The 26396-nt window shown below is 60.1% G+C and overlaps 9 protein-coding genes across 9 annotated transcripts; 4 read left to right on the top strand and 5 right to left on the bottom strand.

Moving 5' to 3' along the window:
* Nucleotides 1–1484: 1484 nt before the first annotated feature.
* On the top strand, nt 1485–2558 carry MAM_08318 (uncharacterized protein; the record flags this gene model as incomplete). The annotated part of the gene is made up of 1 exon (XM_040827116.1): nt 1485–2558. One exon carries the CDS (start codon nt 1485–1487, stop codon nt 2556–2558), a length of 1074 nt encoding a protein of 357 aa, XP_040674905.1.
* Nucleotides 2559–3348: 790 nt separating this feature from the next.
* Nucleotides 3349–7739, bottom strand: MAM_08317 (ABC transporter; the record flags this gene model as incomplete). The annotated part of the gene is made up of 3 exons (XM_040827115.1): nt 3349–5913; nt 5983–6880; nt 6955–7739. 3 exons carry the CDS (start codon nt 7737–7739, stop codon nt 3349–3351), a joined length of 4248 nt encoding a protein of 1415 aa, XP_040674904.1.
* A 1845-nt stretch (nt 7740–9584) lies between these two features.
* Nucleotides 9585–11655, top strand: MAM_08316 (uncharacterized protein; the record flags this gene model as incomplete). Its single annotated transcript, XM_040827114.1, has 4 exons — nt 9585–9614; nt 9679–10434; nt 10518–11266; nt 11382–11655. 4 exons carry the CDS (start codon nt 9585–9587, stop codon nt 11653–11655), a joined length of 1809 nt encoding a protein of 602 aa, XP_040674903.1.
* A 1466-nt stretch (nt 11656–13121) lies between these two features.
* MAM_08315 (uncharacterized protein) lies at nt 13122–13559 on the top strand (the record flags this gene model as incomplete). The annotated part of the gene is made up of 1 exon (XM_040827113.1): nt 13122–13559. The coding sequence occupies one exon, from the start codon at nt 13122–13124 to the stop codon at nt 13557–13559; it is 438 nt and encodes a 145-aa protein (XP_040674902.1).
* Nucleotides 13560–16294: 2735 nt separating this feature from the next.
* MAM_08314 (Aldolase-type TIM barrel) lies at nt 16295–18150 on the bottom strand (the record flags this gene model as incomplete). Its single annotated transcript, XM_040827112.1, has 3 exons — nt 16295–16473; nt 16545–16658; nt 16740–18150. 3 exons carry the CDS (start codon nt 18148–18150, stop codon nt 16295–16297), a joined length of 1704 nt encoding a protein of 567 aa, XP_040674901.1.
* Nucleotides 18151–18581: 431 nt separating this feature from the next.
* On the top strand, nt 18582–19505 carry MAM_08313 (uncharacterized protein; the record flags this gene model as incomplete). The annotated part of the gene is made up of 1 exon (XM_040827111.1): nt 18582–19505. One exon carries the CDS (start codon nt 18582–18584, stop codon nt 19503–19505), a length of 924 nt encoding a protein of 307 aa, XP_040674900.1.
* A 725-nt stretch (nt 19506–20230) lies between these two features.
* Nucleotides 20231–21632, bottom strand: MAM_08312 (Metallophosphoesterase domain protein; the record flags this gene model as incomplete). The annotated part of the gene is made up of 2 exons (XM_040827110.1): nt 20231–21411; nt 21473–21632. 2 exons carry the CDS (start codon nt 21630–21632, stop codon nt 20231–20233), a joined length of 1341 nt encoding a protein of 446 aa, XP_040674899.1.
* A 710-nt stretch (nt 21633–22342) lies between these two features.
* MAM_08311 (peptidase family T4 protein) lies at nt 22343–23533 on the bottom strand (the record flags this gene model as incomplete). The annotated part of the gene is made up of 1 exon (XM_040827109.1): nt 22343–23533. One exon carries the CDS (start codon nt 23531–23533, stop codon nt 22343–22345), a length of 1191 nt encoding a protein of 396 aa, XP_040674898.1.
* Nucleotides 23534–24595: 1062 nt separating this feature from the next.
* MAM_08310 (Cytochrome P450) lies at nt 24596–26251 on the bottom strand (the record flags this gene model as incomplete). Its single annotated transcript, XM_040827108.1, has 2 exons — nt 24596–24927; nt 24997–26251. 2 exons carry the CDS (start codon nt 26249–26251, stop codon nt 24596–24598), a joined length of 1587 nt encoding a protein of 528 aa, XP_040674897.1.
* Nucleotides 26252–26396: the final 145 nt, after the last annotated feature.

The following is a 26396-nucleotide window of genomic DNA, read 5'->3' as shown; positions in this document are numbered from 1 at the left end:
AGATCCGCGAGCCCTGATGTGCGACAGAGCCAAGAGGCCAGCGGGAAGGTCTGGGCAGAAGACGCGGCCGTCGAGGCCTCGTCGGACTGTCGGACTGTCCTTGCGCGATCTACTGAGCGGGCCTGGGTGCCGGTAGTGACTGCCGGCCTGGACGGGGACGAGGACGGGGACGGTGGCACGACAGTGACGGGCGAGCTCGCATCATGAAACAAGAAGCAAGAGACAAGCATGAGCCGCGGAGAGCTGGCCAAGACAGCCGTGGCAAAGGGATGAGGCGCGCGTAGGTAAATTGCAAGCCGGGCGACGGGCGACGGGCGACGGGCGACGGACCACGGCAAGGCCAGGCAAGGCAGAGAAAACTTGCACGACGATGTGTGGACGGCATTGACATTAAAGCCGGCTCTCGTCGTCGCCGCAGAGGGCGGGAGGGGGAGGTGGCGGTCGGGGAGCCTCACGTGACTCGTCACGTCTGGAGTGACGAGCCGCCGCGCCGATGCGGAGCAAAAGAAAAGACGACGGCACGGCACAATGCGTTGAACAGCGGGCTGCAGAGAGCAAACGGCCTTTTCTGGTGTGCCTTGTCACGCATCACATGAGCAGGACGTGGCCGGCCGGATCCAGCTATTGCAAGCGAAGATGTCGCAAAACTGAACGCCATGCTATTGCCATGGCAGCCCCTTTTCCTCCTTGCTTTCTGTCGGGGCGGACGAGGCCAAACCGCATCAGCATTCGGGAGAGAAGGACGGCCAGTCGACCGAGTTCCGCATGCACTACGGGGACACGTTGAAACTCGACTACTGCCCGTCTCCCTGCCTATACAAGCAGAAACCATGGCACCTCGGGCAGTCTGGACCGTCCATCCAACTGATCGACGGTGGCGCACTCGTCCTAACGATGGAGCCGGCCTCTTGGCACAACGCGGCCTCCAAGGCGCCGGGGCTAATTGGCCGAGTCGTTTACGCTCTCGTCCAAATGGGCAGGGGATCCGGCACCGTGGCCCTGGCCGGCCGGGCGAGGGAAAAGGGGGATCGCCGGTGCGCCCGTCTCACAGTTGCCCACCTAGGCAGGTATATAGCTGCTTGGAAAGCACAATGTCCGACCTGACTGTGGTTTGTCCTTTGGTCTTGAACATCGCGGCATCACCAGCGAGCGTTTGCTGCTCTCTGTAGCGTGCCGGAGTCCCGTCTCCTCCGTCGTTCCCTTCCCTCACCACCTGGCGCAGGTCGCTCGCCGCCTTTCCTTGAGCACTTTCCACGTCGACCGACCAAGACGACTTTTATAACCATACGTTCCCTGCCGTGGCCGAAGAGACGCCGGCCCTTGCTCAGTCTTTACTTCATCTCGTCGTGCTTTTCTGTTGCGCTCTTGCCCCGGCATCTTCCAGGAGGAGTGCCGTGTTTTGCTCTCTGGAGAGCAGCTTCTGCTTCTTCCTCTCCTTCCTCTTCTTCTTCTTGTTCGCTTTCGTTTCCAACCCCCAACAAACGATGAAGTCTACCACGCCGGCGACCCTGGTCGGTCTCGTTGCCGCCGTCGCGGCATACCCTGCCTCGGATCGTCTCTGGGCCCGGGCTTGCACCCCTGGCGCCCTCGTGTGCAACGGCAGCACCCAGTTTGCCATCTGCGTCGGTGCCGACGCCACGCCCCAATGGATGGCCGTCGCGGCGGGCACGCGGTGCGTCTGTGCTGGCTCCGAGTGCACCTTGGCGGCCGTGTCTGGTGGAAGCTCCGCCGGAGACGCCGGGCAGCCCGGAAACGCCTCGTCGCCGCCGGCGCCGTCCTCGGCCGCCCAGCCCACGGCGTCTACGGCACCTGCAGCGAATCCCGCGCCCTCTCCGGGACCGAGCTCGCCCGTGTCGGCGCCGGCTCCGTCGTCAGCGGCAGCAGCTCCAGCCCCGTCGTCAGCGGCAGCAGCTCCAGCTCCAGCCCCCTCGGGGTCGTCCCCAGCCGGCCCCGTCGTCTACAAGGTGTTCAAAGGCGACGGCAGCACCGCCGCGGGCTGGCCCTCCGAGTCCACCTGGGCCGACTTTGAAACCATGTGGTCCTCCAACCTGGCCGTCATGTCCACGTCGTGCGCGGCCTGGTCGCAGCCCAACAACTCGGAAAAGGAGACGGCCGACGTCAAGTCGGCCATCCTGTCCGTCTCCAAGGCGGCCGGCGTCGACGCCCGCTTCGTGCTCTCCGTCGTCATGCAAGAGTCCAGGGGCTGCGTCCGCGTGCCGACGACCGAGTACAGCGTCAGGAACCCCGGCCTGATGCAGTCGCACAACGGCGCCAGCTCGTGCTTCGACGTGAACCCGTGCCCGGCCGACAAGATCGTCGGCATGATCCAGGACGGCACAGACGGCACCCCCGACGGCGACGGGCTCAAGCAGCTCCTGGCCAAGGCGGGCGGCGGCGCCGCCGGCTACTACAAGGCCTCGCGCATGTACAACTCGGGGTCTGTCGCGGCCGACGGCCTGCTCGAGGCCGGCGTCGCCACCCACTGCTATGCCACCGACGTTGCCAACAGGCTCCGCGGCTGGGCTACCGTCGGCAGGACCTCGTGTCCGTTCGACTAGGTCTGTGGCTGCCTCTCCGAGGCCTCCCCGTGACGGCTGCGTATGTATTCCCCCCTTCTTCTTTTCACTTTGACCCCGTGCATTCGTTCGGGCAAGCATCTACGCGGATAGGGACTTGAAATTATGGCGTTTGGCCGCGAGCCGGGGGGGGTTTTTTGTCATATCTCCCTCTCCGGCCCATGGTCCGTGTATGTACTTCGTCGCTGTGCTCGCACTCGATCCATTTCTGTATAATAGGCTTCCTGGCAGCAGCGTAGCTACAAGCCGTCATCACAACTGAGTCTGGTGCTTCCGCCGCAGCGGTCCAACGCCATCTTTACCCCTGTTGTACGAAGCGTGCTTGTGTCTGTCCGCAAAACTCACGCGAGCTACGGCTTGCTCGGAACCCGAGGCCTCCGTGCCACAAGGCCCGGAACAAAGCCAAGCCCTCGTTGTTCGCCTTACAAGACATTCATCCGGCTTCTGTTGCCCGCCACCACGAATGTGTCCGTTGAGCCACCCATCCGGCAAACCCCTGGAGCTTGCTGCCGATCTGGGCCGTTGCATGAGCTGGTTTACGAGCCATGTTCATGTCGAGAACAAACACCTGAAAGCCTGCAACTATTCAACTACCTAGTGCTGCTACGAGAACAGGACCGGCCATGCCTTCGCAAATAACCCACGAAGCCGACTTCCCGGTGTTCTCCAAGTTGGATCCAGCATGAAATTGTCAGCGAAACAGCCTTCCGCGGCAGTGCTGGGCCAAGGCTTGGACTAAGCGCGCTGCATGCAAACAAAACCCCAGGCTGGCCTACTCTGCCTTCTTCGAAGTCTTGGTCCTCAACTTCATCAGCGCATATACCAAGGCATACGAGCTGAACACCATGAGAGCGACGATGCCCGCGTCTCGCCACCCGTAGTAGTACTCCTTCAGGTTGAGCGTCCTGAGGTAGTCCTGTGCCTCGGTGTACGAGCATACTTTGCAGGCAGTCGTTGCTTCTGGGTTGAGAAGGTTGGCCACGCTCCCTGCTCCCCGCGCCAGGTAATCCTCGAGGTACCCTCCACAGGTGGTTCCGTTGGGCGGATCAAACGTGGCCAGCTCCCTTGGCGAGCAGGTGACCTTGTTTCCCCAGAGGTCGAATACCAGCATGCTGCCCATCAGATAGTTGAACGGATTGAGGTAGTACATCCAGTACCTCCAGAAGGGCTGGATCTGCGCATATGGCACCAAGACGCCGCAGAAGGAGACGAGCGTTCCGAGGAGCAGCGGGTTCACCAGGGTCGCAAACACCTCATTCGGGGCGTAGGCGGCGATGAACTGCCCCATGCCCGTGTACAGAAACTCGTACATGAGCATGACGAAAAAGGTCGCGCCGGCTCGTTCGGAGCTCGATGGGAAGCCGACGGTGTAGTACCAGCACGCAAAGTACAGCACTGCGCAGATGACAAGGTAGGGGATCTCGGAAACAATCAGGCCCGTGACGAACGCCACCCACGAGTACATTTTGGCCTTCTTCTCGCGAGCCTCAAAGATGCCACGGCGGTGGATGAAGAGCGGCTGGAGCTGGGCCAAGACGCCGGGAGCCACGAAGATGAAGTTGAAGATGGTGAAGAGCTTGAGTTGCAAGTCGCCGACGGTGTCGCCAACCATCCAAAAGGAGAAGCCGTTGAAGAGCGCAGAGAAGATGTGCAGCGCGAGCTTGTTGTTCACGTAATCCGTGTTGCGGTACAGCGATACGTTCATCCGGTGCGTCACCAGCTTGATCTGTTCCCACATGGACGTCGCAAACTCGTGGCCGTCGTCCACGGTCCCGGGAGGGGACGCGGCAGCGCGCTCAATCATGTCGTCCAACTCGGCCGTCATCTTTTCGTACTCTGGCGAAGACAGCCATATGTCGCTCCAGTTCTTGCCCTGCGAGAGCACACCGGAGACGACGTCAATCATGTGCTCCGCCGGGTTGACGCCAGGCGGGCAGGGCGCGCCATATCGATCAAAGTAATCTTTGACGACGCAGGCCTGCTCGCCAATGTCGCCGAAATACACGGTTTGTCCGCCTCTGGCGAGAAGAAGCAGCGTGTCGAACTGGGCGAAGAGTTGTGCGGACGGCTGATGGATCGTGACAAGCACCGCCTGACCGACTGCCGCCAGCTTTCGTAGGAACCGAACCGTGTGGTAGGCAGATTGTCCGTCGAGGCCAGATGTAGGCTCATCCAAGAAGAGGAGAATGCTGGGCTTGGCCACGAGCTCAACTCCAATCGTCACGCGCTTTCGCTGCTCGACGCTCAGTCCTGCGCCGACCTCCCCGATGAGCGTGTCGGCCAGATCGTGAAGCTCGAGCAGGTCGATGATGGTGTCCACGTAGGCAAGCTTCTCACTCCGGGGCGTCTCGCGGCTCTGTCGAAGCAGAGCCGAGAACTCGAGCGCCTCACGGACGGTCGCGTACGACTCGTGCACGTCGAGCTGTTCGCAGTAGCCGGCAGATCGTTGGAACGACACGGGAAGTGGTCTTCCGTCCACCAAAATCGATCCTCGAATCGTCCCTTCAGTCTTGCGCTGGGCCAAGACATCCAGCAGGGTGGTCTTTCCGGCGCCAGAGGACCCCATGAGCGCAGTGAGGTTTCCGGGCCTGACCCAGCCCTGCACATTGTCCAAGAGCCGTCGATCGCCAGACGGCGTTTTGACAGTGTACGATAGATTCTTCCAAGTGAAGACGGACGTGTTGCGCACAAGATCGCCCGGCGCGTCGTCTTCTGCCTCGGTCCTGCTCCCGTCGCTCATGTAGCTTCCCGAGGATGCGCTCGAGACGACGGCCTCTGGGGCCTCCTGCTGTCCCTCCTCGTCCCTTTCCTTGTTCTGGAGGTTGGCTGCGTACGCCTTTGCGGTATCTCTGGGGATGAAAAGGCTCGGGCCAGCCTCAGAGGACGAGCGCCATCGAGTTGTAGCAACGATGGTGATGAAGACGAACAGCGCCCACCACGCCCAGACGACGCCAAGATTTCGCCACATGTGGGCGTGGCTATACGACAAGGACGCGAGGTAAGCATCGCCGTCGACAAAAGCCTGGCCAGGAACAGCGCCGCCGACCCCGGCGCACGCCTGGTTCTTGACGCTGTTGAAGCCGGGGCCGCTCGGAATCAGGTTGTTGGCAACGCAGTTGATCCTCTTGCCGTGAAACTCGTTTGACAGCAGGGCGTCGAACGCATACGCCAGAGGATCGATCCAGAAGAGCCAGATGAACCAAGGGTGCATCTGCGGCTTCTGAATCATGTACCCCGTGTACATGATGCACGCACTGATGAGGAACCCAGACACCTTGGAGGCCGCGTCAAAGGTCTTGAACGAAGCTCCGATGGACCGGAACAGGGCCGTCATACACTAGAGAAGAACTGTTAGCGGGTTCGGGTCCAGGCAGAAAATGTCGTGGACCTGGGGGAAAGCACCCACAAAGGTAGTTGCTACCACAATGATCCAAAAGGTGAAGAAGATGCCGGCGTCCATGGTCAGCCCAACCATGAAGTAGAGTACGACGGAGAAGGCAGAGACTTGGAACAGAATGACGGGGATGTCGGCAGCAATCTGGGCGATGCAAAAGGCGGCGGGATGAAACAAGGCAAACGACTTGTGCTTGAGGAGAACCGGACGTCCGTTGAACGACTCGGTGACCTCGGACATGGACAAGAGACTGTTGAACAGCAACGCAAAGAAGCACGCGCCAGACTTGACAAAGAGGCCGGCAGAAGTTGCGGGCGCGTTGTAGAACAACGAGCCGGCTATGACGGCCTGCACAATTGTCGACACCTGCTTGATGATAAAAGTGGCCTTGTCTCCCCAGAGAATCTGGTACTGCCGGATTACACATGCCTTGACTTGTTGGACAAAGCCGACCGTCATGGGGCTGTTCCTCGGGAGCCCCCTTTCCTTGTCCAAGTGGATTGCTTGCTGGAAGAGATCCGTCTCGAGCTTTGCGCCGGCCGAGGCGGGAAAGTCGTACTCGGCCTTCATCCGGCCGTAAATCTTGCCGTCTTGGTACCGAGCCCGGATGTCGTCCGGGGTCCGGGGAAACTTGTGGAACATGTCGTTGCGGACCTTGCGCTCGGTTGGAACCGTGACCCCGGTCAAGAAGTCGGCGACATTGGCGCCGTCGTCGCAGATGAAGCCCAGGCCCTCCATAAAGGGTTGTGCCTCGCTCATTGGCCCGTAGTAGATTTGCTTGCCCTCGTCCAGGACCAGCACCTTGTCAAAGAGGTTGTAGATGCCATTGCCGGCCTGGTACAGAGTGACAACGGATGCCAGGCCAAGCACATCTGTCAACGCGCGGATGGCTTTGGCATACTCGAGAGCACTGCGAGGGGGGAACCGGCGTTAGCTCGTCTGAACACGGCAAGCATCCCTTCGTCCGGGCGCGGCTCAACTTACTTGCTGGCGTCGAGGCCTCTGGTCGAGTTGTCCCAGCAATACACGCTCCCCCTGGAAGCAAGGCACTCAATGATGGAAACGCGCTTTCGCTCGCCGCCGGAGACGCCGCGCACGAAGGCATCGCCGACCTTTGTGTCGAATGTGTGCTCGATGCCCATCGACTTCAGCAGGAAATTCTTGGCCTCTAGGCGATACTCCTCCTTGTTGCTGACCCCCTTGGGCAGGTGAAATGGTGTCTTGAGGCGGGTTGCAAAGTCCATGGTTTGACCGACGGTGAGCGTAGGGAAGAAGACCTCCTCTTCCGTGTTCATGACGATTTGGCCTCTGTACTTGTGTGCCTCGCTTGCCTTCATGGATCCGTAAAAGACCTCGCCAGAGATGTGCTCGTAGCCGAGTCTTTTGTTCGTCAGCAGGTTCAGCAGCGTAGTGCATCCGGATCCCGGGCGGCCAAGCACGAGCAGCATCTCGCCCGGCTTGACACAACCATGTGAAGCATCCAGTATAGTTTTAAGGGGCGTCTCGTGTCTCGACTCCTTGATGATTCTGGGAATGTTGAATTGTGATGTCACGTTTTCGTGTATCGCGGATTCCGCACTTCGGGCCTTGACGGTCAAATCGGTCCAGGTGACGCCGAGTTTGCGGCGCGGGAAGCCCGAGGCCTGGTCTCTGTCATGAAACTTGACAACGTCTGGCTTCATGGCCCATTCCTTGGTTGTTAGAGGGACCTCATCGTCTCCCGTGACAGAGCCATCGTTGCTGAGAGTCTTTGTCTCATCACTGGACATGGTGGTTATGTTGGTGGTTGTCAGACTAGAACAGAGGCGTGAGACACCACACAGGCACGCGCCTGACGAAAAAAAAAAAAAAGAATAACGTTCGAGACGAAGATTACGAGGCACCTCAAAGGAACAGGGTTGCAAAGGCTTCATCATGCTGTATTTGTATCTCTTACAGGCTCCAGGCATAAGCCCTCGGCTCGGTAATTCAGATTGGTCCGAGATTCGCAATTTTTTTCCCTTTCCTGCCGCACATGGACACAGCCCCCGATAGGGACAAAGCAAGTACAACATATGACGTCCTGGATCAAGATGTAGCGTCGAAACGTTGCCTCGTCGGGGCTTGGGGGCTGATAAACCCTTCGGAGTGAGTGGGACTATTGTTCAGTCACGTATTGGCTTCGGAAAACCCGGGGGAGCTTGGTCCAGAGTCGCCGCTTAGTCACGTCGTCTCCTTCTGCGCATCCCGGGAAGAAGAATTACTAGTTAGTTACTGGTTTGGACCTGAAACATGAAACATGGGATGACGACCGTGGCTGCTTCACGGCCGTGGACTAGGAACTCTGTCAGTGGTCACGGCCAGCTGGGGGCCTGGCCTGAATGCTCTCGGATTCCCATTCCCGGGCCCGAACAGCCTCATCGACAATTTTGTGTTGCATCTCCAGCCGGAAATGTTGCCCATGACTTGCCTGGTAGATTCCCGAAAGCGGTCTGGCGGGCGTGACGGCCTAGGTGCGGTGCTACCGGGCAAGTTGAAGCCCGGGCCGTTGCATTAAAAACGTGGAGGTTTTCACACGCCGACCGCCTCCGGTTCCTCGACGTTTGTGCATGCGGGCTAATGGCGTGTCGTTGGAACTTGGATGACGGGATGGATCTGTCCGTCTGTGGCTGCAAAAACTAGCCCATCCGTTGTCGTTGTGCAAGGAGCAGAGTCAAGCGTCCAGAGTCCGGGCTGTGGGGATACAAGATGACCGACTCTCCCGCAACAAGTTAGTCTATATTAGCTCGTTAACGGCTGGCCAATGGGCGTCGTGCAGAGCAAGCGCGTTGCCGCTTAATCAGCGGCATCTCGTGTTCAGCCCTGAGCTCGGTCATCCTTCGACCCCCAACTCGGCGCCCGGCCCATTCGGCGTCTGAGGCAGCGCATTTCGTCGCCGGGCGTCCACTCGCCCAGATCCAAACCTCGTCGTCAGCTTTTCCCGAGCAGGTGAGTCAGATCCGTCAGATTTAGCCTGGTGGAGGGGGGGGCAGTTGCTGCGGCGCTGGGATCAATGGACGCCTGCTAATCTCGACTCGTCTTCCGAGTCCCTAGGTGGCGGATAAAGTGAGCGATATGTAAGCGGCATCGCGTGGCCCGTCCGATGACAACCTTCTTTATTGTGCCGCTGGGGCAGAGTTGTCGGTCTGCTTTCTCTGAAACCTAGCAAGACGGGAGCTCTCCTGTCGCTTGCTGTGCGTTCCATAGGACCGGTTGGCCTGCTGGTCGTGTCCCGAGGCATGGCAGCCATGGCGAACAAAAGACGGCCTGCTTGTGACTCGTGCCATAAACGAAAGGTGGGAGACGTCCTATGCTGCGCATCACCTCACGTTGCCATCAAGAGGTAGCATTGCTGTGGCTCCATGCCGCATACTTGCCTCGATGCCGTCCAGTTCCTGCACTTCTGTTGCTTCTTCTGGCCAGTCAAGCTAACATAACACGCTGCTGTTGGTGCTGGTGTCGGCAGATACAATGTGATGTGTCGGAGGCCGGGAGCCAATGCGACTGGTGTTTGCACCACAGCCTTGCTTGCACATTCGACCGGGTCCGCGGTCGGAGGAGAAAACTGTAAGAGCATATCCCAGTACTGTGCGCCAATGTCTCGACCGTCTTCGCCGCACATCGCTGTGAGCCACGCCCGCAGCTGCTCAAACCGTTGCCAGGAATCGACGTGTCCCCGAAGGACGGCAGAGTCCCAAGCCCGACGACTCGTCTCATCGCCAGGTCCTTTCCGATAGCTTTCAGTCTTCGGAGCATCAGTCGTCGTCGTCTCCCTCCGAGTCGCACTTTGCAACCGCCGCCCGGCCGTTGTCTCAGTTCCAGGCATATCCGGCCTGCCCTCTCTGTCGCGCCGAGTCTACGTCTACCGATCCCCAACGACGTCTCGGCGGTGCTCCCATTGGGAACATTTACTTTGGAGGTCAAAAGCTTGGCGCCGTTTGCCCTCGAAATGGCATCCCCCATCTTACCTCGCATTGTGAGCAGTGGATACGTGAGAGAACCGGACAGGAGCCCAGATTTCGCCATCTCTATTCCGACGGTACAACCCGGTCCGATTTGTCCGAGACTGATGCCATCGCTGCCCTTGATTCAGCCAAGACGGACGCCAAGCAGCCTGGGCTTCCTGAAAGATGGATCCTGGATGGTCTTGTGTCTGGATTTACGAAATCCGGCTTCAGTCTATTCTTTCCTCTCATCAACCGAGTTCTCTTTGAAGAGACGGTGCGACTGGCGTACAGTAAACATGGCACAGAACTGCCCACGCTGGAGCATATTGCCGCAAAAGCGTGTGTGCTAGCCTTTGTATCCTTGGCCGGCTCTCACTGTCCAACTGCTCACGGGGCATCACAAGTTGACGTCGACTCGTGTGCCCGAGACGCACAAGTCTTCCTGTCCGACATCATAGAGGACGCGAGCATCACTACACTGCAGACAAGCCTGATGCTGGTATGTAACATGCCGCCCGTGCTCCTCAGCCGCCGACCGCGGCCCGTGGCACGCGAGCAGAAAACACACTGACGATGAGATAGCTGCTCCACGAGACGCTTTGCGGCCGCCTACAAGCGTCCTCCATGTACCACGCACTCGCCTGCAGAACCGTCTTCGCGCTCGGTGGGCACACCGTCATTGCGTCGACGCCCCAGGATGGCCACCTCACGTTTGAGGAACACGAGGACCGTCACCTCCGCATGCTCTTTTGGCTTTGCTACGTGCTCGACAAGGACATTTCGCTGCGGACCGGGCAACCGCCCGTCATCGCCGATCAGTTCTGTGATCTCACACTGCCCGAGGGATACGCCTTCAGCCGCTTCCTCCCGCGACAACAGGGACAGCTCCAGAGGCCGTGGCTTCCCAGCGATTTGAGGCTGAGCATCCTCAAGTCCAAGGCGGTGCAGCTGCTCTATTCCAACGCGTCGCTGCAAAAGTCGGACGCCGAGCTGCTCAAGACGATAAGGGAGCTCGACGAGGAGCTCGAGACGTGGCGCACCTCGATCCCGCCCGAGTTCTCGCCCAATCTCTCGGTCAAAAAGGACAGCGGACTCGTGGGGGCCCTAGACATGTCGAGAAACATGATTGTCGCCGCGCTGCACCTCGACTACCACTACTTGCTCAACACGATCCACTGCGCAAGCGGCCGCTGCATGACGAGAGGGAGCAGCGACCCGCAACAGATGTCATTCGGCGTGCAGTCCAGCTTCGACCTGTCGGTGGAGGCCAGCAGGTCGACCATAGTGTACCTGAGCTTGTCGGCGAACAGGCTCGCCGGGGAAGCATTCTGGTAGGTCCTGATGCCACCTACGCGTCGTGTCTGTGTCTGCATGGCAGGCTTGCGGTGCGGAGCAAGACTCGACCGTGGGCCCGTCGAGAACGAAGCCTCTCTAACACGCCGGCAGGTTCTTCATCTTCTACCCGCTGTCGGCGCTGATGAATCTCTTCTTCAACATCCTGCAAAACCCCGGGCACGGGCTTGCCGTCCACGACATGGAGCTCCTCGGCACGACGTCCCAGATCATCCGGAGCATGCCCATCCGCAGAGTCACCCCCCACGAGACCGAGTACCTGACCAAGATGGACAAGCTGGTAGCCGAGCTCTGCCGGCTCAGCAAGGGCGCAATCGAGAAGCACGAGGCCACCCTTTCAGCCTACCAGGCAGACAGTCGTCCGTAGTGCCCGAGTTGGACCGTGTGTGCCGCCTGAAGGACAAATGATCCTACGCTACACACCACATGAGCTCTGGCAGATGCATGGTTCAGGGCTCGCAGGATATGGGTTGATTTGATCGGGATCGATAGAACAGACTGTGACTAACAGCTAGGCAACTTTAAGCTGGAGCGGTTGCCCCACAAGGCCTGGCTCAAATTTGTATATACTTGGCAGAGGTCAGGTAGACACAGTCTTTAATGTAAAGCCATAAATCAAGATTAGGGATGAAGTATCAAGCATCCCAAAGTATCAGCAGGCCAGACAGAGTGCCGAGGCTTTTCACTTTCCACATCACATCATGGCTGGAGGGTTGTCAATCTGCCCGAACAGCAAACGAGTCAAGTGGTTACGGGAGAGTAAACAGAAGAAAAGGCGCGCGCCAGTGTACACGTGATACGAATGAACGCAATGCGTTGCTGTCGTCATGGTACGTTGGCTGCTCGTCGAGATAATCAGTGGAACGGGTGACTCTATGCGAAACGGGCAGAGGCGGTCGAGACCCAAGCATCCTTGGGTCGTCCTGTCCGCTTAGGCCAGGTCGGCGTTTGTATCTGAAACGCTGGTAGTTATTTCCTGTGGGCGGATCTCGCAACGCCTCAGGTTTCAGACGTGGCCGCGGTTGTTGGGTTTGTCGTGAATGGCCTCGTGTGGCCGTCTGGCTCGTCCACAGTCCGTGGAAAATCGATGGCGCAAAGAGAACAGACGACGAATGACTGGCTCGGACGTCCTGGCAGGGGCTCATTCAGGGTGCAGCTTTTCACCGCGGACAGGTAGCCGACGTGTCGAAGTTGCGGGAGCCGCCGACTCGCCGACTCGTCGTCGACGTCGCGCCCAGGGTATTCCTTGTGTCGCGGTGATTAATTTCAGCTGGATACGCGCTGGACTGGCGAGCCCGAGAGGAAAAAGCACGTCAGGTCGTCTCGAGTCGTCATGCAACTAATTGGAAACCGCTGGCCAGGACAGGGGGCTGGCTGATTCAAGGCGCGGCGAGTCCAAGGCTGTTTCCTGCACGGCGAGAGCTCCGGCTGGGAACACACATGCTCTGCCTTGTCCAGTGAGACGTTTTCTAGCATGGACAGACGCCCTTGATATCATTCCATCACCTGGGAGCCGTCGAGTCGACACCACGCCTCCAGTCACATGCCGGGAAGGCGGGGGTCCGTATCCCAACATCAAACCGTCTGTACATGAGACGTCGCCAAAAAGTTAAATCATGTCCTTGCTGTGGGCGGAGCTGCCTTTGAAAGGAACGTGGCCTTGAGACTGCATCGCCGCAACACGTACCGGCGTTTGTATCAATACGAGCACTCTGCAGCTCTCTGGGCCCCTCGGCCGTCCTCATACATCCATCTATCCACACGTCTTGCATTTGCCCTCGGACACTTTTCTGTCGCGTACAAGCTAAACTGTCATTCCTTCCACTCATAAAGATGAAGTACCTAGGCATTCTGCTCGCTGCCTTTGCCTGTAGCGTGGTGGCAGCCAAGGCAGCCCAAGAATCGGGCCTAAATCAGATGACATTTGGACTGGACAACTTTTGCGACGTCCAACCCGACTTTGAACCGACGGAATGCAAGAAGCTACAACGCAACAATTGCACTGGGCCCACGCCGGATGGTAGAGGCGGCATGAAGCGAAGAACAAACGAAGGCATCATCCTCTGTACGATCCTCGAACTGGAATCTCTGGACATCAGGAAATCTGGAATGTCTTCTGAAAGGGCAAGTATCCATGGCCGCGTCACGCTCGCCCAAGGCCGTCTGTCTGGCGTGACTATTAACCCGTCGACAGCATGCATGGACCTTTTATCTGCAGATGGTACTGTTAAACAGCACAAAGATGTCATGCGAACCCTCGATAGCAAGTGACGACTCATCCGGAGCACCTCCGTTACCGCCATGCTAATTCGTGTTCTAGGAATACGCAAACGCCTCGTATTGCGACGTTTACGAGCCTGGCTGGGACTCCGAGTGCCAAGGAGAAAAGACTTGCTATCCCGTAGACCGCTTGCTTTCATGGGTAGGTCGGACGGTTCCGTCGCAATCGTAGCGCGAGGACGGTACAAGCTCACGCAACCTGCCACTCTAGTTTACTTCGTGTCGAAACGAGATATCGAATAGATCATTGAAAAGAATGCTTGGAACACCTGTAAGTGGCAGACCCCTGTCCTCGATGCAACTGTACCGACACTCGATTCTAGCACAAGATTACCTGCTTCCGAGATAAAGTACCCAAGTGCACCGAACGAAAGCAACTTGAGAGCTGGACTAGGGGCGCTAGATAGATGCCCCCAACCTAAGCGTTGTGGGCTTAGGAATTGACAACTATTGAAACCATGTCTTCTGCTACTTTAACACGCTGCTCCCTGGAAAGAATTGCCAAGCTCGCGTATTTCTTCTCCTCCCCATGGCATCAAGTCTCGGGGCCATCGTCGGACCTATCCTCGGCGGCATGCTCTCTGATCCGGCAACCAGCCATCCTGATACTCTTGGTTCCGTCTCCTTCTTCCTCAGATACTCCGATGCGGCCCCCAACATTGCGAGCGCATTGCTTCTCCTCCCCGCCGCAGCGGCCGTATGGCTCGGACTCGAAGAGACCCTCGACTCGCTACGAGGAGCACCTCCCGGTTTCGGCCTTTGCGTAGGCTACAAGCTGGCGAGGCGGCATCGTAAACTTTTCCAGCGCAACGGGGGGGGCGGACAGGTTATGTGCCTCTATCGACAGAAGCCGGCGTATCAATGGGCTACGGTACGGTGCAGCCGTCCCCTACGTCGTCCAACACCAGTCGCAATACGCAGGTTTTGTCGTTTGGGCGTATATGCACTCGCAATCTTTCCTTGACCATGCTTGCGCAATTCTTCTTGACATTCCACGCAGGCACCTTCAACTCTCTCTGGTTCGTCTTCCTACCAATACCGGTATGTGATCCCAGGACATCCAAGCACAGGACGCAGTTGCCCTTTCAATTCACAGGCGGCGTCGGGCTGCACCCCAAAGCGTTGGTCTGGCCATGGCAATTCTCGGCATCAATGGCATTACTCTACAGGTACTGCTCTACCTGCCCGTGGCTGCTCGTGTAGGGACTCTCTTGTCCTGGCGCGTTTTTCTGCCCTTGTTCCCCGTGGCCTACTTTGTTGTGCCTTATCTATCTGTAGTCCCGAGCGAGTCCGAACCGCCAGAGGGGGAAAAGCGGCCTTGGAATTTGGCTGTTTATATGCGCAGTGCTGTCTGTACACGTCCTGGCGTCGACGTTTGTGCTGCCTAGCGGCTTTATTGTTGGGTGAAACAGGTGATATTCAGAGGCTGTTAGTCAGATAGTTGCTTTGTTACGGCTTAAAATTAGGCTAATTTAGGGCTTGACGGGGCTGCAGAGGTATAGAAAGGGGTCAGATTTCCTGTTTTCTTGTCAACGCAACAATCATCCAAAAAAAAAAAAAAAAAAACTTCATACCTCCAGACATGAGAAATAGCACAAGATCCCTACAACAAAGGCAGCAAAGAACCCGCCTAAAGACTCACTCCACTGTGATAATTGCTTGTAACTTCGATCATTTATCCTGACCAACAACTGCTCGCCTCACACTGGCGTTTTGGCAACGGTGCACAGGAAAGGGCACAGCGTGAGCAGCCTTGCTCGCACCGTCGGGCCTATACTTGGAGGGGTTGCGTATGGCTTCGGACTGACTATAGGACATGTCAGCTTGGCGTTTTGGATGCTGGCCTGTGTAGCGGTTGGTGCGTGTTTGGCGAGCCTGCTGGTCAAGGACGGCAACGGCCACGAGATATGGCTCGAGGGAGATGGACCGGCAGAGTCCGCAAATGTCTCCCGCGTCGAACAGATGAGATGGCCTCCTTGCTCGGCCTCGGCAGACTAGAAAGTGACCGGCGCGTGCCCGTGGTCCACTGTATGTGCCCTGTCGCCCACTCTCCCTCCTCGGCCTTGCCGCCTTTTCTGCCGGCTACTCGAGTACTCGGACGATACAGCTGTCCTCGGCATTGGCAACTCGACCCCAGAGACAGCAGAGGAAGTGTCAGAGCAACGTAAGGAGCTTGTATTCTGGGGCCCAGAGGCCCAGAGAACGGCGTCTCCCTCGACCCAAGGAAGGTGGACGTCCTCTCCAAGATGGTCCTGTCCCGTGGATGGGCCAGGTCGTCAGAGAATGCAGATGACTCGAGCACTACTCGCCAACCTACGGTCCGTCTTCAGTGATTCCGAAACCCTTGTAGTCCTGATAGCCTGCCCCTTCGTGCCTCCAGCCGAGTGACGAGTCAGCCCATGCATGTCCAGTCTGAGAGAAAGTCCCCAGGCGTGCCAGAGTCTACCCGCGACTGTGCTGCGTCCGGCAACACATGCCGTGGCCTCCCAGCTGTCCTGTGTGCTCGTCTGCTCGTTGGCGTCGCTGGATTTCCGACACGCCGAGGCCACTCCACGCGCTGATGACTGTCACCGGCTGGGGGGATCCGAAAACACAACGGTGTGGGAGGTGCAGAACGAGCGCGGGCAGGACGCCTTCCATCGGACGTGCAAGGACGGTGTTGGCCATTGAATTCGCCATGGGCCGCAAGTCTGGACATGGACAGACACGCCGTGGGTTTGCGGGCCCTAGCCGGCGCCGTGGCAGCAGTGTAGGATATTCGCCGCGCTTCCACTTGGATCTTGAGCGAGCGTCGACGTGTGTCTGTTGGGATGGTAGTCTTGGCCGCTGCAGCTGTTTCTACCCTTGAACGGGTCGGCCGGGTTCTTGGGCAACATGGTATGGGAGAATGGAATAATGTACGATTCTGCACAGGTCTGTCAATTTACAAGCGTGCCCGCCTCGGCCTGGGGGTCCGTCCGAGGGACGCGTGCGGACGGCGATGCACAAGATGGTCAACTGCACCGGTGTTGAGGAAGTCGGGGCCAGCATCGTCCATCAGACTGGTCATGCCGCAGAGACGCATGGCGGTCTCGATCTCGTCCCGCAACACTGGAGTGAACCAGTTAGTATCAAACACGCTGCCAGGGACGGCATCTGGTCACGGAGAGGTGGCTGGTGGCGCGCGCTTACATGCGACGGCGTGCGCGACGCCGGCGGTGCCGTAGTTGACGGCATACAAGAACGGCCGGCCCATTCCGACGGCCGACGCCCCCAGGCAAATGGCCTTGACCACGTCGGAGCCCCTCCGGAACCCGCCGTCCACTAGAACCTCCATGGAGCCAAAGACTTGGGGACAGTTGCTGCGCAGCTCGAGCAGGGTGATGATGGATGGCTGCGCCGTGTCGGCCGCTCTCCCGCCGTGGTTGCTCACCACGATGCCCTCGCAGCCCAGAGTCAGCGCCGTCTGGGCGTCCTCCCACCTCTGGATGCCCTTGACCACGACGGGGAGATGGGTGTGCTTCCGGATCCACGGGATGTCGTCCCACGTCAGGGCGGGATCGATAAAGGAGCCCGACAGCCGAGCCAGGCCCGCGCCTTTCTGATCCCTCCCGGGCGAAACCTGCTTCTCGGCCGCGCTCTCGGCCCTGAGGCGCTCGTCGTCTTCTCTCTTCGAGACTACGGGCAGGTCGACCGTGACGAAGATGGCCTTGACCTTGGCGTTTCTACTCATTTGACGCAGCAGCCGTGCCGACTTGGCGCGATCCTTGTCGACGTAGAGCTGGAAGAAGGCGTGCTCGGGCGTGGCCCGCAGGATCTCGTCGTGCGGGTAGGACGCGGGCGTCGAGATGCAATGGACGATGCCGGACGGGCCCGCGGCCCGAGCCAGGGCTAATTCTCCCTCCTGGCCTGCGGTCCGCACCGCGCCCGTGGGAGACACGTACAGGGGCGCGTCGAGGTCGCAGCCGAACAGCCTTGTCTTGGTGGTCACGCCGCTGACGTTCCTCATGACGGCGGACCGGAACCAAATCTTGTTGAGGGCGTCGCGGTTCATGTCACGGGTGATGTTGTCGTTGGAGGCGCCGTTGATGTATGCCCATGCCTTGCGGGTGAAGGACTGGCGAGCGGCCTTTTCAAAGTCGGACATGCTGATGAGGGCTTCCAGCGGGGGCTTTAAAGGGGCCGCTTCCGCCTGCTGAGCGAGTGCCCGAGGGTCCGGGGTGTTTGCCGCCGTCCATGCTTCCGTGATGGTGGCCGTGTCGAGGGTGCCTATGTGCAGTCTCTCATCGAGGGACGACTTGATGAGTGACGGTGCGTGGACTTGATTGTAGGGCAGCGAGGCATCGCGTCCCGAGTATTGGTGGATGACTGGGCTCACGCAACACAACACGTCAGTCTTTGGCATCTGCAAAGACGGCTTTGGAGGTTCCAAGGGACCGGGCAGGGCAGACGAGTCGGTCTCGTCACGGCACTCACCGTCGGGGCCTCCGGGATGGGACGACGCAAAGTCCGTCATGTCATAGACGTTGCCGTCAACCACGAGCCACGCACTGTCGGGACCGGAGTGGTTTAGTATTTCTGAAACGGACACTTTTCTCTTCATCTTGTCCGCCGGGCCACAGCTTGCTGCGCGCGTTCTGTGAGAGAGAGATTATTTGCGCAGTTTGACGCCCAAAGTCGCTGGCCCCGCGACGCCACCACACCACAGACTTGGGAACGGCGGGGTTAGGGCTGTGGGGGCGGGTACGGGCCGGAGGTTTCCGATTGGACCAGCCAGCCTCGCATTGGCCGTAGCTGGCGTGTGTGTGTAATGTCTCGCACTGTATGTCGATGGGTTGAAGAATGATGACTGCACACGGCACCGGCGCAAGACCAAGGCACCTGGTGCTTGGGAGCACGAGGACGATTGCAGCGTCGGCCGTACAAGCAACAATTTAATGAGCTCCGTGGCCGCTGCCCGCAGGCGGTCGACTTTGCACCCGCGCACTCGTGGGACAGCAAGGGATTCCAGTGCCACCATCGCGTCCTGTCGTCATGGTCAGCCTCGTGACCTCGGTCTTCGGCACGCTGCTCCTCAGTCTCGTCGCCACGCCCTGCGCGGTCCCCCCGGACACGACCAGCTCCTATTCCGGAGGCGACACGTCGGGCTGCGGAAAGACGCACGTCGGCCAGGCCATAGGCCTTCCCATCTATCGCGACATCAAGTCGAGTGGCTTGCGTCGCAGCTACAGCGTGCATCTCCCGTCCGACTACGACAAGGGCCGCAGATATCCTGCCATTTTGGGCTTCCACGGCTCAGGCAGCGTCGGGCTGTTCTTTGAAGTCGACACGAAGCTAGACGAGGCGCGCTTCACCCGCGACAAGGTCATGGTCTACCCCAATGGACTGGGCGGCGCCTGGGCGGGAGCCAACTACTCCAAGGCCACCGTCGCCCAGGACTTGCAGTTCGTGTGGGATCTCCTCGCCGACCTGCGCCGGAACTTTTGCATCGACAGTGCCAGGATTTACGCCACCGGGCTGTCCATTGGCGGCGGCTTCGTCGACACCATTGCCTGCAACAGCTCCGTCGGCGGCGAGTTTGCCGCCATGGCCCCGGCCTCGGGGTCCTTTTACACGGACAACGAGGACAATCATCACCTCTGCCAGCCCGCGCGCGTGCCCATGCCGATCCTGGAGTTTCACGGAGGAGCCGACGCCGATGTCAAGTACGGCGGCGGCCAAGGCGAAGGCGGCACTGAGCCCGCAATCCCGAGCTGGTACGTCCGTCAACTCGCACAGATCAAGGCCATCTCGAGTGCTGATTCATGGTGGCAAACCGTCAAGGTTGGGCTGGTGGGCAGCCCGGAACGAATGCGACACGCCCCATCGTCAAGAGGACCTGTTTGCCGGCGACGTCCATCATCTAAGCTGGACGTGCCGGGGACAGGCGGGAGCGGTGCAGCACTACAAGACCGATGACCAAAGTACGACTCCTCATCTTACCTTTGTTCGCGCGACTCGGCGCCTTGCAAAGCGTGCTGACTGAATGGGCTGGCAGGGCATGACTGGCCATCCACGGAGCCCAACTTTTCACAGCTAGCTGCTGGCGACAAGCCGACGCACATAGAAGCCAGTGCGATTATCCAGGAGTTTTTTATGAAATTCACACGCCCTGAGCTTTGACTAGGATGCCGGCAAAGTCCTTGCACATTGGCCAACGCTTGTGCAGTTCGTTGCTGTCCCTTGGCCGTCACAGCGGGCAAGTCGGCCCAACTTGCTGGCGACGACCTCTGCATTTTTACCATGCGTGAGTAAGTAAGTATCTATCATGACGGGCTAAGGTCTACTTGCTTCGAGTATATGAGCAGTATATATAGTGCCAGAAATATTTCACCCCTCGTGCTTTTACCGTGTGCAACAAGCATCCTCCTACTATTTGTACCACCATGAAATGGGGGGATTTGTCGCAAGCGTCTCGTGCCGTCATTGCTGTTGTAGTCACCAAAACGTTAAATCTACCTCGCCAAGGCTACACTGCACGTATCAGCACGTCACCGGGTGTAGCGCGAGGGCGGCGCGTGAGTAGACGTAGTCGTCACAACCGTGAGCACCAAACACCACAATATTAGCCCAATGCCACCTGCAGCGCATCGACAATGCGCCCATTCCTCTGCTCGAATTGCCCAAACTCAATGGTGCGTCCCTCAGAGTACGCGACTCAAAACGGCCCATAGCCCGACGCAAGCGGCAACGGCGTATTTGCAATACCCCAGCTCACGGCCAGGTCTCAGTCTCGACGACGCAGAGGGATAGACTCGCACCTTGCCGTTGACAGTCTGATCCACGTACGTACGCTGGTCCGGCGTGGCGGGATAGTAGTCGTGGTTAAAGGTCGAGTTCAGCGAGACGGCACCGACCACGGCTCCGGACTCGAGGCGGATGTACGTGTCGACGGTCAAGTCTGCCAGCTTGTCCCGCGTCACGACGATCTGCCGGGCGCCCCGGATCCAGTCGCCGTAGCCTCCGTACCCAGAATGCTGGCCGTAGCACAGGTTGAGGCCGCTGCCGGCGACGTCCATGCCCGGCAAGAGGGAATCCCACCTGTAGCACCAGGACTTGCCGTGGTCGTGGCCGTAGAAGAGCCCCATCAGGCCCGGCATGCCGACCAGGGCTCGCATGAAGGGCACGTCTTGTCCGCCGTAGTCGCACCCCTCCTCGTCCGGCGTGTCGTTGCCGCACCAGCCCTCGCCTTGCTGGGCAACGGGAAGCTCGTCGTTGATGCCCGGCTGGTGGTGAGGCTCGGGCGCGGCACCCTCGGTGGCGTGGACGGGGATGTGGACAAAGGCCAGCGACGGGATGGCCCTCTTGTACCGTCTCGCCAACGATGCGTTGGTCTCGTTGGCCCAGGCGACGACGCTCGCGTGCACCCAGTTCCCCTGCGCGGCCCCTTGGAAGTGAAAGCCGCCGCGGCTGTCGAAGAACCAGAGAACGAGCTCGGGGACGCAGCCGCCTCCGCCTCCGTCTCCGTCTCCAGCACACGTCGGCGGGTTCACGACGAGGTAGTAGTTTGTGATTCCTGCACCCTGGGCCGTGACCATCCTCTGCGTCCGCGCGCCCGGCCACCGCTTTTCCTGCTTCCAAATGTCGTCGCTGTCCGCGTCGTGGCTGTGGTCGTGATTCCCGTACGTCGACGCCCACGTGAGGTTTCGCCGCACCATGGGGCCGACGAGTTGATCAACGTAGTGCGTGCCGTTGCGACTGCGGGCGCTCTCGCCGTCGATCAAGTCCCCGTTCAGGACGACAAGCTGGGGGCCATCCAAGTCCAGGACATCCTCCATGGCCCGGATCGTGTTGCGGTCTTGGTCCGGCCCGGTGCCGGACTCGCCTGCCACACGGCCTCGTTAGCATCACCACCACGACCACCGTTGCTGTCTGTCGGCCCTTACCCTGACCAAAATGCAGGTCGGAGAAGACGGAGATTCTGAAAACGCCCTCGTCGTCGAACTTGAGAGGCGGCAGAGCGTCGTCATGCGTTGCCCGAGTCGCCGGGACCTGTCGTGACGCCCGGCTCGCCAGGCCTGCCGCAAGATACGCTGCTCGCCACATGTTGCTTCCAACGATTCCGGAGCAAGACACGAGCGGGAGAAACAAGGTCTCGATTTATCCTGGAACGTTTGGCGACGAGCTTTGTTGCCGCCCAAACAGAGTTTTGATCCAGACAACTCAATAGCTGCGGATGGCGTTGCGCGACCCCGTCACAGCTCGCGTCTACGAACTGTGGTTGTCGCGCTGGGCGGTTCTGCTTCTGTCAAAGAGGCTGTCAACTTGTGGAAGTTGTGGCTTTTTGCTGCATCCGGAGACACGCCAGACCTGAACCCAAGGCATTGGTCGCGATTGTTGCGCGTGGCGTTCTTGGCATTCTCGACAGGCTTTCGGTTCACCATGGACAAGACAACAGCCAGATTCCGCAGCGGCCGATGGCCGTTTACGACTCAGGCATCGGGGCAATGCAAGACTTTGACGGATGGCAGTATTCCAACTTTGCGGCACCTTTGAGCCCCGCGACACGAGAAGCTCGGATCCGATTCGTCACTGCTCAGCCTGACACGACGACAGTTATTTCTACTACGCTGGGAGCTGGGAGTAATGGCCGGGTCATGACTCGAGTCTTGATTCACATCTGTCTGCAGAGGCAGCCGTTGCACGGGACACCATAAGTCCCCCCCCTCTTCCAAACGTCAAGCTCCAAGTCGCCGTGACGGCTGCGGAAACCAAGTTACAACCCCCGTCTCCCGGCATGTGCGTGTTGCGTCGCGTCACAGCCTCGACTCTACGATTCTCTTGACCTCGTCCAGATCCAGGGCCGGTACGTGCCTGCCCTTGTACCCGGTCATCGACTCGGCCATGAACATGGCGTTGTAGATGGCCTCCTCGGTGGCGTCTGCGGCAGCCTCGAACAGCCCGTTGATGGTGTCATTGTCCGACATGGTGACGACGCGCGCGGCGGGGGCGTAGCCGCCGTCGACCGCGACGCCGGCGCCCGCCGCCGGCGACTCCATCGAGGCGTCCGCAAAGGGGACCTTGTTGGCGGTGGAGAAGGCGAGGAAGATGTCCCCCGAGTTGTTGCTGCCGTAGCCGCCGACCTTGGCCAGGCCGACCGTTGCACGGGCAGCAAGCCGCTGGAGCTGGATGGGGATCAGGGGCGCGTCGGTGGCGACGACGATGATGATGCTGCCGTCCTTGCGCGGCTCCGCGGCGCCGGCCTCCCGGCCCGGCCCGGCGGGCAGCTTGCCTTCCTGCTGGAGGATGCGGCCGACGGGGACGCCGCCGATGCGGAGCGTCTCGGAGACGCCGTAGTTGGCCTGGACGAGGACGCCGACGGTGTAGTCGACGGGTTGCCCGTCGGTGCCGTAGCCGCGGACGAGGCGGCTGCTGGACCCGGTGCCGCCCTTGAAGCGGTGGCAGATCATGCCGGTGCCGCCGCCCGTGTTGCCCTCGCGCACGGCGTCCGACGTGGCGCCCTCGATGCCCTCGATGACGTGCTCAGGCGTGACGGCGAACCGCGCCGGGTCGCTCAGGAAGCCGTCGTACGTCTCCGCCACGACGGGCAGCACGAAGAGGTCCACGTCGCTCCCGCGCTCCCGGTGCCGGCGGTACGCGTACGCCGTCACTCCGCGATAGCCCTCGCCGACGGACGACGTGGCGGTGATGACGACGGGGGAGCTGAGCAGGCCCGTCTCGCTCAGCCAGTGGGAGCCCGTCATCTCGCCGCACCCGTTGAAGCGGAACACGCCGGCGAAGCTCGAGTGCTGGTACCAGTCGCGTCGCGGCAGGATGGTCGTGACGCCCGTGTGGACCTGGGAATCCGGCTCGATGGACTGCGTGTGCACGAGCACCCCGGGGACGTCCGTCATGGAGTTGAGCCGTCCCGGGGGCCATCGGCCCAGGTAGACGTCGGGGATGACGGCGCGGATCCGGTCGCGCCTGGGCCCTGTTGTCTGAGGCATTTCCACGCGAGCAAGCCACTGCCGAGGCTCTTTCTCTTTGCCTTTGGATGCTCCGTGCTAGTTTAGTCCGTCGCTGGAGGGCGCAGGGTTGGCCTGGTCTGGGAAACGGCTCGATCTTCGTCGACCGACACGAGGTGCTTTTTGTTGCGGCACCACGTGCGGAACTCGGCATTCCGCGGTCCCGCGTCCCGCCGATGGCAACCGTTGCCGCAGTTGGCAGTCCGAACTCGATGCGACGTCGTCGGCCTTCGTCACGACTCACGACTTCACCATGACGCAACTGCTTAGTGCGAGCACCGCTGCCGTTGACGTGGCCACGCCGCCAAGCAGCGCACGGTGGTACTGTCCGCGTTGGCTTGTTTCAGATGCATGCTGCCGCGTCGGGATATGCATGTGAAATGTCCCATGGGCAGGGTATTCACGGGACGGTCAGGCACTCGCTTGGTACTGCTGTGCACGTATTCCGTGTATTCACTCAGTCACTCATTTGGTACTGCTGTATACGTGTTCCATGTATTGACTTCTTTAGACTGCCTAGCAGCTTTTTCACAAGTCGGTTGCTTAGTACCGCTGTGCACGTATTCCATGTATTCACTCAGTTGCTCACTTATTACTGCGATGCACGTATTCCATGTATTTATTTGTTTAGAGACTACCTAGTAGCTTTATCAGATCGTCACAAGTCACTTGCTTGGTCACCGCTCTGCACATATTCCATGTATTCACTCAGTTACTCGCCAAGTGCTGCTGTACACCTATTCCATGTATTCACCCATCCAGCCGTGCGCCCATGCCGTGTATTCACTCGTCCAGAAACTGCCTAGTAGCTTCGTCAGATAGTTACAAGTCACTCACTTGCTGCCTGTACACCCATTCCACGTAACAGAAACCGCCTGGCTTCATCAGACAATTACAAGTCACTCACTTGGTGCCTGTACACCCATTCCACGTAGCAGAAACCGCCTGGCTTCATCAGACAGTTACAAGTCACTCGCTTGGTACCTGTATACTCATTCCACGTATTCCCTCATCCAAGTCTGCCTGCAGCTCCGCGAGACGACGTCAGTCGAGGCCGTCCATGGCCCTCGTGTCTTGCAGGGCCCTCCGCAGGGCCGCGGGGTCGCGCGGGACAAACCTCGCTCGGTAGCGCCGGGGCAGGGCCACGAGGCTCGTCGGGTCCGAGTTGCCGGTGACGGGGTGGCAGTCGACGGCGTCGTGCTTCTCGATGCGGAAGCTGTTGAGCAGCCGCATGTAGACGAGGTACAGCTCGCGGTTCGCCAGCAGCGAGCCGGCGCACATGCGGTAGCCGACGCCGTAGGTGAAGAGAGGCGCGTCGGGCTGCTCGAGCCAGCGCTCCGGGCGGAACACGTCGGGGTCGCGCCACACGTTGCGGTCTGCGGGCGGTCAGCGGGTGCGTCGTCTTCAAGGCGGCGGCGGCGGCGTTCCGGCATCTCTCGACTTACCCATGTTGCAGGCCCAGGCGTTGAGAAAGACGATGGACCCCTTGGGGATGGTGCACCCGCCGTAGGCGACGGCCTTGGTGGACGCGCGAGGCAGCGCCAGGCGCAGGACGGTAAAGTAGCGCAGCGACTCCTTGACCAGGGCGACGACGTAGGCGCAGCGCTGGTCGTCCTTCTCGTCGCACATGGGGCTCTGCTGGTCGTGGAAGCGGGCGATCTCCGACACGGCCTTGTCCTGGATCTCAGGGTGCTGCGACAGCAGGGCCACGAACCAGGCCACCTGGGTCGTGACGGTGTCGAGGCCGCCCGACAGCATGGTCAGGCTGATGGACGTGAGCTCGGCCTTGGTCAGCTTGGCGTCCTCGTCGAGCATGACGTTGGCCTGGATGCAGGGCTTGTGCGTGCCGTTGGCGATGCGCTCGTCCAGCCCGTGGTTGAGGCTCGCCAGGTAGGCGTCGCGCCGGCTGCGCATCTCGCGCGCCTTGGACGAGTGCGTGCTTACGGGGTTGAGCCGCAGCAGCGGGATGAAGTCCTGGAGGTTGCCCGTCGTCGACCGGAACCGGCTGATCTCCTCCTCGACGTGCGTGATTTCGTCAAACAGGCTGTCGTCGCGGCTCTTGAGACGCACCCCCCAGTTGAGCGTCAGCGCGAGCGAGAGGGAGAGGCGCTGGATCATGGGCATGGGGTCCGTCGGCGTCCTGCCCGCGTCGCCGGCCTCGTACAGCTCGCGGATGAAGTCGCGCGACTCGACGTCCAGGTGCGAGACGTACGTCTGGATCGAGGGCTTGTTGAGGGCCGAGGCGGCGCCCTTGCGCCTGCGCTTGAGGGAGTCGCTGTACGGCGACGTGCCGATGGTCGTTCCCGCCGTGTCGGAGAGCACCTTGTGAAAGGTGTAGAACTCGGGCCGCGAGCTCATGGCCTGGGCGTTTTGGCCAAAGATGGACTTGCCGGCCGCGGCCGAGTTGACGACGACGACGGGCACGTTGCCGAGCTGGATCTGGTAGACGTCGCCAAACGTGCGAGCCCACTGGCGATACTTCTCGGCCGCGTTGACGCGGATGTCCCAGAGGTTGCCGATGACGGGCAGGCCCCTGGGGCCCTTCATGCCGCTGATGCGCGCGTGGTACCGCACCACCTCGTTGACGAGCACGTAGACGAGCGGCGCGAAGATGAGGGAGACGGCCAGAGCCTCCAGGGTAAGGCGGGCGTCGTGCTCCCGCAGCAGGGAGGCGACGACGGGTCGGGCGGCCGAGAGCATGGCGGCGGCGGCGGCGGCGGTTCCAGACGGCGCAGCGCGGTTTGGCAGTTGGCGTCGAGGCGAGCCTAGTCGGTCGATGGGACAGCGGGGGGGTGCACTAAATAGGACCGTCGGGTCGCCGGGGTGCGTCGCTGTGTGCACTGTC

Source organism: Metarhizium album, assembly GCF_000804445.1.
Source record: "Metarhizium album ARSEF 1941 chromosome Unknown scaffold_50, whole genome shotgun sequence".
NCBI lineage: Eukaryota > Fungi > Ascomycota > Sordariomycetes > Hypocreales > Clavicipitaceae > Metarhizium > Metarhizium album.
This window is presented reverse-complemented; position numbering and strand designations above follow the sequence as displayed.